This window comes from Monodelphis domestica, chromosome 2 (genome assembly GCF_027887165.1).
Source record: "Monodelphis domestica isolate mMonDom1 chromosome 2, mMonDom1.pri, whole genome shotgun sequence".
In the NCBI taxonomy this organism is placed as follows: domain Eukaryota; kingdom Metazoa; phylum Chordata; class Mammalia; order Didelphimorphia; family Didelphidae; genus Monodelphis; species Monodelphis domestica.
In genome coordinates, this window is record NC_077228.1 from 108791681 (window position 1) to 108804297 (window position 12617).

Sequence of the window (12617 nt, forward strand, 5' to 3'; positions counted from 1 at the left end):
GCAAAAAGACATAGAGGTTGTTAGAGAGAATTAACATTGGTAAATGTGGATCAAATGCAGATTTTGACTGTTTTATGTGTTGTTTAGGAAAAGTATTCCTAACATTGATATTCATAGCTCTGAACTCTGAATTGGATTTATTCTATTTACTGTACTATAAACGAGAACTGTTATTTTTCAGTTTTACTTTATTTTAATTTTTTTTTTTCAGTTTTAGAAGAAATGTTTTTTGGTAGGGTCACATTTTAAGGAGAAAAATATAATTTTGTGCCTGCATGTTTTTTCTTTCATCTTAAAATGACCATCAACAAGAACAATCAAAAGCATAAAAAATAGAAAGTACATTTTTATATGTGTGTATATACTATATGTTTTAACAAAGTAAACTCAAACAAGTTAAACATTTATATCCCCCTTTAAATTTGAAAGTTCATTAGCTTTGATTCTGTTTTGTTTATGTAGTTGGAGAACATGTATGTGATGTTTGGGTTCTGGAGTATAATGAAAAGTTCTGAATTTAGAGTTAAGAAGACTGATTTTTTGTGACCTTGAAATTCCTTTATTCTTTTATAACCTATAATATCTCTCCATATGCCTTTTCTTTCTTAAACCTGCTGAATCTTCACTTCCCTCTCTTTCTAGTCTTAATTAACTAGTTCACCTTCACACTTTGCTTCCTTGAATTCTTGATTTCCTTGTTCCATTGTCACTTATGTCTTGCTAGACCCAATTTGAAATTATTTGTCACCATCTATCACCTTTCATTCCTAATGCACTACTGAATGGACCTAGAGGAAGGCAAACTGTGCTGCCTTGGGTACACTACAAATTGCTTATTTAATTACAACTGGATTGTAAAGTAGTAAGTCAATCCTTTTACTTCTTCCATTGATTCCCTATCCTACTTTCCACAGCAGCTATTTTCCCTTCTGTCATCAAACCAGGCCACCACTCAGTTGAGTGTATTCTTCATACTTTACTGAGAAAATTGAAGTTATTCATCTTGAATTCTTTCCCCCCTTCTTATCTCTAAAATCCTTGATATAATTCTCAATCTCTTTTTAAACTCTAGTCTCTGTTGAAGAGAGATAGCTTTTCTTTTCACCTTTGAGGCAAATAAGTCTATTTACAATGTATTCATGGTCCTCTCTGTTGGTCTTCTCCAACAGATTACTCTCATAATCATCCCCTCTCTTCCTATTCTTTAGTTTTTCCCTTTTGTGATTCTTTCCCTGCTGCCAATAAACATATCAAAGTCCTCCTACATTCTTAAAAAAAAAAAAGCTCAAAACCTCATTAGTTCACTACAACCATCCCTCTCACATGATCATTTTATGGATTTATTTCCTTCTGCAATGTAATTCTTAGAAAAAGCCATGCTCACTTGTTGTATTTGCTACTTTTCTTGCTCACTTAATTTCTCAACTCCTTTCATTCTGCCTTTTTACCTCATTACTTATCTGAAACTGTTTTTTCCAAAGTTACTAATGATCTCTTTTGGATGTGGCAAAGGAATTGCCTTATCTGGTGGTCTGTCCTCAGTCCTCATTCTTGAACTCTTGGCAGCATTTAGTATTTCTGGCTATTGGTCTCCTCCCAGAAACTCTCCCCTTTCTAGGTTTTGTAACATTCTCTCCTGATTCCTCCCTTTTCTCTGCTTCTTCTCCTTGGCCTGCTTGTCATCTCTACCTTATCCTTCTAACTGGATGTTCCTTAAGTCCCTGTCCTGGGTCCCTTCTTTTCTGTCTCTTTATTCTCACTTCATAAACTCTTCTTCACTTTTTCGCTTGCCATGATTTGTCATCATCCCCATACAAATGACTCCCAGGTCTGTATACCCAGTACTTGTTTTTCTCTTGAGTTCTAGATGCCAAAAGGACATTTCAAACTGGATGAAAAATAGTCGTCTCAAACGCAGTATGTCCAAAATAGTCATAACTCCCCCCCCCCCTCCCCCGTGCCCCCAATCTATCTTCTGTATACTGAAGTGATTTTCCTTAATGGTGTTCCTGAGCTGGTTACTTTTCTACTCATTGAACTCTAGTGGCTCCTTTGTATCTCTAAGGTAAAATAGAGGCTCCTTACTTTGTTACTGATAGTCTTGCAACTTTCCTTTCCAACTTTATTACACATTACACCTCTTATTCTCTCGTACAGCCAAACTAATGGTTTTTATTATTCCTCATTCATTACTTTCCCAGCTCTTTTTTTGGTGTCTTTGCATGGGCTGCACTCTGTATGTCTAATATACTCTCTGACTGTGGCCTGTTAGAATCTGAATTTTCTTAAAAACTCCATTTAAGGATTTCCTTTTGCCTGATTTTCTCAGCTCCTGGTGCCTCCTTCCAAATGACTGTGTTTTTATTTTTTACATGTTTATATAGCATATTAATCTACCTTATTGCCCAGTAGAATGCATGTTCCTCAAGGCCACAGATAGTTTCACTTGTATTTTAGCACAATTCTTGGAACTTGGATGCTTATTTGGTACTTGTTGATTGATTGACTGAGTGATTGATGGAGTCCAGGCACAGTTCTGTTATTTACGACTTGTATGATCTTGGGCAGGTCACCCCATTGCTCTTGGTTTCGGTTTCCTAATTTTTGTAAAATAGAAGTTGGACTGGGTAACCCTAGATTGTATCTGGCTCTAAATCTAGATTTGAATGATAATAGTTCAAATTTATAGAATTCTTTAAAATTTGTAAAGCTCTTTACATATGTTATTGCATTTGCTCTTCACAGTAGCCCTGGGATGTAGGTCCTGTTATTATCTCCACTTTACAGATAAGGAAACTGAGCTTGTGGGAGGTTATATAGTTTACCTAGGGTCACAGCTAATTAATATATAAGGCCAGGATTCTGACCACCTTAGCCATCTGCCTCTCCTCTCTCTTCATTCTCCTTGGCTGACTCATCATCCCTATCCTTTCCTACTTGTGGATGTTTCTTAAGACTCTTTTCTGGGTATATCTAAAAAGTGAGCTGCTTTAGTTTTTTGATTCTTTTAATTTCTTGTAAATACTTCCCCAGAAGTTCAAAATAAAGACATTATTGTCCCTTTTTTTGAGAAATTACAGGTCATCTGTTAGTGAACAGTAGGATTCTTCATGTTCTATAAAGGGACAGATTTTTGCTGCCATCCATCTTGGGTGCCAGCAGAATATCTGGGTCCTACTCAAGTGCTGATAATCCAACAGGGTGTTCATATTCTTATCTTAGAATCTTATCCAAACTGTTCCCTTGGTAGTGCTAGTGACAAAAACAGTATGTGTAATTTAGAAGTCGTTCTGTTCTGTGCCACAAGCTAATAACTGCATATTTTGCTAATGAGGTTTTTTTTCATTCCCAGTTGATTGAAGTTAGGATTTTTGATGACCTTGAGGACTCTCAGTGCTTAAGTGATGACACAGATACAGAAATTAACTCTGAGGTAGGACATTTTTTATGAAACCATCGTCTTGTGTAGTCGGTATTATCAAAGGATATTGTTTCAGCAATTGGTTTTGTTTGAAGAATATATACTAGTACTGTCTTTTCTTTCCTGCCTGAATGCTTCTTCAAAGAATTAAGAGGTACTAGTACTTTAAATATTGTCGGAGACTTGTGTTGATCTTTGTGAAATAAGGGAATGCATTTGATTCCATCATTGCTGTACCTAGTTGTGTAAATGGCTCATTGGTGCTACTGTTATTATTTCTTATTTTTCTGAGGTCATCTTAGATATGATACAGTGTCTAAGATATTTCAAGACTAATAGAGAGCCTTTTATCCTATATACTGTCTTTGTGTAACTCTGGGGAAAGACTTGTTTATCATATTGTCACTGGGCCTTAGAACTTGCCTTAGAACAAACATCACTTAAAATATTGTCTTCTAATGAGTAGAAGTAGAAACAATTAGAATGACTAAGAGGATTTTAAAAAATACTAAGTATGTAGATTAATAATGAAAACCATTAATGAAATTTTGGGCTGAAATCCTTGGCATTATATAAATCCTGTGGGTGATTTTCATCATTTCTACATAGCCCAGGATCATATTTAAGTTTCGTATCTCCCTTTTCTAAATCTTGTTTAGATAATTTCTTGCTCTAGATACCTTTTACTTCTGAAGTTGGGGGAGGAGAGCAGGACTGAGGAGAAAGAAAAATTAGATTCCATAGTACAATAAGACCCTATATTCTTTAGGAGGATATGTCCAAGACCTACCATGGATGGCTGAACCTGCATATATAAGCCAATGCTATGTAAGCACTCTCTCTCTCCTTGCTCCTGCCTCTTGGCTAGGCAATACCTTCCCCTCACCCCAAAACAAAACAGGAAATCATGAAAGGTGCTTCATGGTCCACTCTTCATGGTTATCAATGGATCACTGAAATTAAGAAAGCAAAACTCCAAATGGGGGTGGAGAGGAGAGGTCCTATTATACACTCCAGTTTGCTCTTCTATTTTCAGTTTACATGGACAGTGAAAGAGAGTCAGAAGACAAATTAATAAATTCAGGATGTTTGAGATTGCCTGGGAATTTTACTTATCTCATTGGCCCAATGACTGTTAACATACAGCATTAGCAGTTGGCCATATTTAGGGGAGAAATGTGAAATATTTCAGCCTTTTGTTATAAGAGTTGCTGACCGCTTTTTATAAACTTATCATGTCTGTTTGTATCCTAGTTAGACTTCTCTCTTGGGTCCAAATCACTTAAGTTAGTGATTAGAAGAAATGTTTTCTTTGAGCATCTAAAATTTGGCAGATTCTCCCCTTATTGAGGAATTAATGTCTTTGTTTAGAATTTTGTAGCTCACTCTAATTTAAGCATAAAGCTTCTAAAATTTGTGTAGTTTCTTTGAGAGTTACTACAAGATATAGAGTGTCCCAAAAGACACAGTACAGTTTTAAAACTAGTAAGTCTTAACTTTTGGAGATTGTATAATAAAAACTCCTAGAGTCTTATAAACTGGCAGAGCATTCTGATTTAATAAATGGAATTGCTTTTACCTTTAAATAACTCGATTGTGGTTCTTTAGTAATATTTGGTTTTGGCTAGGGAATAATCAAGGTAGCTTCTGTGAAATATTTGACTATGTCAGTGCAAAAAAAAATCACATTATAGTATATTAAATACTTTTTACTTGCTGTAGTTGCTCTTAAGAAAGACATTTTAAATAAGTCAACCAGCATTTCCTGATTGCATTATGAAGGAAAGAGTAGAAATATAAAACTAGCATACAAAGAAACAAGCCTTAAGTGCAAGAATCATTCAATATAGAGACTACCTATCTATCAATGCTATTAAAGGAAACATGCAACATAAATGGATTTTATCATCATCATCATCATAGCTAACATTTATATATTGCTTACTATGTGCCAGGCACTATGCTAAATGCTTCATAATATCTCATTTGTATCTTACAACAGCTCTATTATTATCTCCATTTCATAGATAGGGAAATAGAAGTTAAGTGCTCAGTCACACAGCTAGTAAGTGTCTGAGGGTGGATTTGAACTCAGGCTTTCCTGATTCCTGGCCTAGAACTCTATCTACTACACCACTGGCAAGTATTTGGCAAACCTGGATGTTAGTATCAGCTTTTTTCCTCTCATTGTCTTTTTTAAAGAGATGTTTACTAGGAAAGCAGTTTGAATCCTCTTCTACCTTTGTCTCAGGAAGTGTTGATTGGAGAAGATAATACAAAATGGAAAGAAGGAATGAGTAGTACACTGTTATCTACAATTCATTCGTACTAAATTACTAAGGTAGCTTTCTTAAGAAAAGCCTTAGTATACCTTAATTTGAAGATTGACAATGCTATCAGGCAATGTCCCTTATTCAAGTTCAACTTTGATACATTATCCTGGTAGAAAAGTGATCTCTCTGTGTTCCTGAAGACTGTGCAGAGTGGAAGCTTCAGCAGGTCCTGCCAAGCTAAATCGTTTTTAAATTTGGGCCTGCAGATATTCGTCTCCTTAGGACTGACTTCCTTATGTTGAGAGACTCGTTACCTAAAGGTAGACCACTATGAGGTGATGGATTTTTCTGCCCGTAGTGACCCATGAAAATAATAACTATGAGATCTCTCTTAAATAATGTGGGATATTGCCCAACCAGCCTAGAGAACTTGCATGTTTTCTGCTTGTTTACTTTTACACAGAATTATACTCAAATGGTTATTAACCTGAAATCTGTTGATTCTATAGGATGAATGGCAGTGCACCAAATGCAAGAAGTTTAATTCTCCAAGCAAAAGGTACTGTTTCCGATGTTGGGCATTGAGAAAAGATTGGTATTCAGATTGCCCTAAGCTGTCGCATTCTCTTTCTGTGTCCAATATCACTGCCATGCCAACAAAGAAAGATGATCAAGGAATTGATGTTCCTGATTGCCGAAGAACCATCTCTGATCCACTTGTCCGACCCAAAGAAGCATATAAGATAGAAGAAAAGCCCAAACTAATGGACCCTTGCAGCTCAGTGGAATTTTTGGATTTGGCCCAGAGTTCTGAAAGCCAGGAGACTGTTTCGAGCTTAGGGGAACAGTCAGACAACCTTTATGAACAGAAAACAGATGCAATGGCTATGGAAGATTACAAAAATCTCTTTAAGCCATGCAAACTGTGTGAGAAGAGGCCACGGGATGGGAACATTATACATGGAAGGACTGCTCACTTAGTGGTTTGTTTTCGCTGTGCCAAAAGATTGAAGAAGACTCAGGCTCCATGTCCCATTTGTAAGAAATCAATTCAGATGGTCATCAAAATCTTTGTGGCATAGTTTTTTAGCCCACTGAGTTTTATAGACCTGATAAACAGCTATATCAAGATTCTAACAACAGTTAGTGGCGACTCACCTCTAGTAAGAGTGTGGTTTCAGTGTACCCCTCTTATTTGTGCACCATTTCTGGTAAACTCACCTGGAGTTTGAGCACAAAATCTGTAGGCCTAGATAACTTCTGAAGATTCCCTTTTGAAGACCTATTAAAATGGAATAACAGCTTTTTCAGAAATTACTCACCTGAATGAAAAAAATATAGAATAGCTGCCCTCCTTTCCTTCACAGGTTGAAGTAGATACAGAGGGATTTGAGAGGGAGAAGAGACCATTGATCCACATATGAGTATTTTTTTCTGAATTGTTAGAGATTTCAAGTTCCAGGAAAACTTATTGATGGTAATAGAATCTCTAATATCAAAGATGACTAAGCTGGCAATTTGAAAATAGAAATGTTAATCTTAAGATCATTCCCTCAGCTTATTGCAGTCTGGTGGATCTCTTCACTTTGTAGTCTGATTGCTGGCTTCTAAGAAGGACAAGGCCTCAAGCAAAGCAGAGTAGCCACTGATGTGTCTTTTTGCATTGTTCCTTAGACTGAACTGTTCTGTTTACTGAGCCATCACACGTTAAATGCTAGGCCGCCCAAGAACCCTTGGGTTTAGTACACAAAACTGCATTCCCTGAAGAGACATTGTCAGAGGCATAGAATAAATGATCTCAATCTTGAACAGGACCAACTCTCACTTTTCATATTAAAAAAAAGTGAAGTTCAGAGATATTGTCATTTTTTAAAGTCAAAGAGTTAAGACCAGGATATCCTGGATTCTAAGAAATAGGAATGTTTAAATTGCTTTTGCTCATAAAAACACCAAATTTTATTGAAACATTTTGAAGATTATCACTATTCAAAGGTTGCCATAAGACAAGTGATAAATTTCGGTCTTTAACAATAATTACCTAAACATTTTGCTATTGGACCATATTGTGACTATTCTGAAACTTGAGGAATATTTAACCTCTTTTATTTTCTCTGAAAATGTGCCAGCATTTTAGTCTACTGTTTTTCCTCTTCCATTTTGCTATATGAAAAGATTGCTTTTGAGAGTGGTTAATAAGGTATATGATAGAGATCTACATGATTTGTACTAAGTTCATTATATAACAAATTCAGTTTTGAAGACGTCAACCACCTCTTATATATCAGATACTTTTCTAGGTGCTATGTAAGGACTCAAATTCCTGTTCACAAAGAAAATTTATAATTTTTTACACAGTGCAAATATATATATAGATATAGTTATATAGATATCTGCAAATTTAATATTTCAGTTCTGTACAACTTTCCTAAAGCTTTCCTCAGCTTGTCTTTCTTTTACTTTTGTTTTTCATTTATCCCATCCATGCCAAGTATTTGTCCTTGGAAGATAATAAGGGCTTCATTAGAACCCAGCCTGATTGCCATTCCACAAGAACTTTTGGATCCTTTTTGAGGACCCACCACTAGCCTCTGTTTTGGATTGCTTTCTTCACTGCTAGTATACCAAGTCATGCTGTGGGCCCCATGAGGTGGAACTGAAGCAGTACCTAGGCTCTTCCTGGAGTCTAGAGAGGGAAAGGAAAGTCTGTATCTCTGCCAACCTCTTTCTACCTCCAACTTCCCTTGCTTTGAAAAGCATATGCTCACAGGTTCATAAAACAATAGCTAGAAGAAACAACAGGCTGTGTATTCCAAGCTGATCATTTTACCGATTGGGATCGATTCTACTCGTGTGAAAAGTCTTTAAAAGTATATGTTGGGGTAGTTAAGTGGCTCAGTGTGTAGAGATGGGAGATACTGGGCCCAAATCTGGCCTCAAACACTTTCTAGTTCTGTCTTTGTATGTGTTTGGTGTTTCATAACAACATTTCTGTTTTTGTTTTAAAAAACAGGTGGGTTAAAGTAAAGACTTTGAAAGTTAAACAGCAAATTCCCAGCTTACGTTTGAAGAGGTTTCTTAGCTGTATTAACTTCATACTGTACTTAGTATGTGTAAGAATTTTATATAAGTATTTAAGACTTATTCTAGTCTTTCATACTTTAATAAGCGTCAGATTGCCAAGTATAGGTATTGGTATTACTATTTCTTAGTAAAGTATTTAAAGTTTTTCATAAATTTCTCTTAAGTTTAAAAGACTTGAGAAATTACTCCCTCCCCACCTCATATTTCCTAAGAAATTAACCTTTGACTCCTAGCAGCTAAGACAATGGCCAACTAATAACAGATTTTTGTTTTGGATGCATTTTTTTTCTGTATGTTTGTGTTTCAGCACATTCCTTTGCATTTGTACATAGTTGTTGTGTGTGTCATAGTTTTTTTTTGTGTGTGTGTGTGTGTTTTGAGGGAAGTATTCTGAATTCATAATGATGAATTTTTTATTAGTTTTAGATTGTATCATTATTTTAGTCACTCCTAGTAACTACAATATTGGCTTCTTGGTTAGAGTCATTTATATGAAGCTAGTGCACCTTAGTTCATGGACTATAAGAGCATTTTTGGATGGCATTCATTGTTGCCAGGCTTTGTAGTTCAGAACAAACAACTAGCTGATTTTTCTTCTATTGAGCTCTAGGAAGTTATAGAAAGAGCTCATGGTTTTGATGCTGTGAATTTTTGTTATTTGTTTGTTACCTTTTCAAATTGTTTAGACCCTCTTGTAATACTAAGAGCTGTTCATATAAGTGAGAAACCTTGACTTAGAAATTTACCAAGAGAATAATAATAATATTAAACTATATATGAAGAATTGCAGAACAGGAACTGGTTACATGAACTCTTTGTACCCTATGCCTAGAGAACCTGATGAAATATTATTCCCATTGCCAAAGGGGAAATATGATGTTTCACAAATGTCTTATCATTTCATTGCCTCTAAAGATGCTACCAGCATGTGTTACTGGAATTTTCCAGAAGTACTTTTGATTAGAAGTTTGTTTAATGCAGGTCAGAGAATGAAAGGAAAGCAAGATTTTTGTCTGGAGATTTATGGGCAAGGGGAGTCCAGGAGGGAGGTGGTAGGCATCTTATTGAGGACTCATTTTTCACGAGTGCTTTTTATACTCCTTTCATACTTTGAGCCTACTTGTTTTTTGTAGTCATTACTATGCTCCTTGTATTAGAGCTTCCAGAAAGTGACATACTAATAATATGTTCTTTTGCTCTGAGAGAAGCATTATTGAGATGACTCTCTTTAATTAGGTCTTTTTAAGGAAACCAGCACATTAAGGTCTTACTTGTATATTTATATGTAGAGGTAGGTTTCTTCTGCAAAAGCAAGAGGCTTTTTAAGGGGCTGTAAAATGTCAAACAGTAAAATAATTTTTGAAAGGCATATTAATGTATATTTCAGGGTTATCTGAAGTCCAAAATGCTATCGCCATTGCTGCTTATGTTTTGCCCAGTAATTTCTTGCCTCTTGGGTGTCTAGCTAGGTGTCTAGTCCCATCATTCCAATCCTCATTCTGGGTAGACTACATAAAAGGCAATGCACACAAGTACAACATTTCTACTTTAGAGCAGCTATTTAATTCTTCATAGTCAGCCTTTTCTGGGAAGTGAGCACTACTGGTGTTAGATCAGGATTCCCTTAGTCATTGCATATTTGTTTTTTCATTTTCTGTTTCTAACTAGTTTGAGGCCATTGGATTTTAGGTTAGTGCTTCTATACTTGAAACCAATATGCACATGTCCCTCCTAAACAACCTTACTAGTTAGTATTTAGCAATTAATTTTTGGAATATTGCTGTTAATATCTTGGGGATAAATATGGATGGGGTTTATTGTGAGGATAGGAAAGATTGTGATAGCAAATTTCCAGTGGAGTAATTAGAGGCTCCCTGGGCTTCTGGACTTAAAGAAGACCTCCAGCCAGCCCATGTGACTGAGCACTATGAAACAAGGTTTGTCCTTCTAGGGTGAGCCTCTTGTCCTGTTGTTGGCCACTTAGGTTAGCTTCCTTTTCGGTAAAAACCAAAGTTTCTCCTTTACTTAGTTCCTTTAACATGCCACTGAAAGTTTGGGGGATTTGAAAAATCCCTTCAGATGAAGTGCCTAAACACTAGCATGCTTTCTCTTAGTCTTTGGGATTAGTGAGGACACAAGGCAGGGGGAAGTCGGATACTAAAGGACCGAGCAGGCAGGCAGGGTGGGTCTTAGTAGAGATGAGGACCCTTTGAAGCAACAGATTTTACTTCAGTGTGGAATACTCAGAGCTCTGCCAGAGAGGCATGGGGAAGATTGAGTGTCAAGAGCCCCCTCTGGAAGGTTTAAAAATCCCTATGACTTCAATGCTCTTTTTTTTATGATGAACTTAACACAAAGATTTTAGTACCTATAACAGTAAATAGTGGCTGTATGCAAAGCCGTAAATTTGTTTTGGGTGCGATTTTTATATAGCTTACATTTCACACTGAAGTAACTAACAAAAGTTATAAGTGTTACATTAGGTTGTTTCTGAACCTATTTTTGTTTTCTATTTATTTTGAAATTTTTATTCTCGTATGTATATAAGCCCTTTTGACAAGTAAGTATGGTCAAACAAAGCAGTTTATCATGTTGGTCATATCTGAAAATGTCTCTTTTGTCCTGCACCTTTAGGCCTTTCTGTCAGGATTGAGAAGTCAGAAGGTTCTGTCCTGCCTCCACCACTAAGTTGTTGTTTGACCTTGGGCAAGTCACAACCATTGAACCTCAATTTCCTCATCTGTATATGAGGAGAATAATCCCTATCTTGCCTACCTCAAGGGTTGTTTTGAGGATCAAGTGCTGTAAAGCTGTAAAGCTGTAAAGCTTTTCAGTGATGACATATACAAATACTCTGCTACATAAAGTATAAGTAATTGGTAGTGAAGGTGGTATGACCCTGTTGTCAGACAGATGGAGCTCTTGGGCAGATGTTCCAAGTACTCACCCTCAGACATCAGGTCACTAGACTCGTGAGTCTCCTGTCCAAGCAGCTCTCACCAGTTCTCTGTGTACAGTAGGTACAGAGGACCAAGTTGTTTTGTCAGGTTAATGGCCTTTCTATGTAGCTTTAGGTAGTACTTTCCAGCCTGTAACTGCCATGCCATCAAACGGGAACTCACAAATTCTTGTTCTCTGCACTCGCAAAAGTTCTCGTAGTCTGCATTTGTATAGTTGGTACAAAAGTCACTGCCAGCATGCCAGTAAGCATGCAGTTTAAGTTAAATTTTTGCACAAGTGCTTAAGGGAGTATTTTTATTTTAGGGTTTGGCAGAAAGCATTGCTAGCAATTTCTTGACAAGTATAATGACGTGTTCCTATATTAAAAAAATGTATTTTTGTTCTTAACATAGTTTTCTTAAGAGGCTTTAATTCTACAGCACCTATGTATATTTGGTATTTGCAATATTTAATGCTTTTGAATAAATACTGATGCTGTATTTTGCTTGTCCATAATAAATAGATGTTTAATTTTGTCTGTGATGTCATTATTGGAAAGATAAGTACTTCCACCTGTATGAATGAAATTTCAGTTCCAGGTAATGACAGTTTTGCTTAAGAAAATCATCAATTTTAGCAGAAAAATCCATAAAAGATTGGTAGTAGGAATGTTGTGTTTTGTATCATTTGAGTTTTCTAGTATTATGGAAAGCAAACTCAGGAGTTCAGAGTGGGGCTCTTCTCTACTTTTTTTCTCTTATTTCTTCTCACTCCCCATATCCCTATAATTCAAGACGATTAGAGATCACCAAAATGCAAGTCTTTGCCTCTGGACCATAAAGTTAGAGCTAGAAAGAGACCTTAAAAGCCATTGAGTAGTGCATCCCCTCCCAAAGTGCCAT

General features: G+C 36.3%; 1 protein-coding gene across 6 annotated transcripts in view; it reads left to right on the forward strand.

Moving 5' to 3' along the window:
• Positions 1-12251, forward strand: part of MDM4 (MDM4 regulator of p53) — a 51935-nt gene extending 39684 nt beyond the window's left edge. For 2 of the 6 annotated variants that reach the window (XM_007481226.2, XM_007481225.2), the window contains one exon: positions 6204-12251. In XM_007481226.2, the coding sequence (XP_007481288.1) occupies positions 6204-6208 (5 nt within the window). In that variant the 3' untranslated portion in view covers positions 6209-12251. Of the gene's footprint in view, positions 1-3352; positions 3434-6203 lie in introns of those variants that run through there. The other 4 variants (XR_461563.2, XM_001371138.4, XR_008916171.1 and 1 more) reach the window with 4 other exon arrangements.
• Positions 12252-12617: the final 366 nt, after the last annotated feature.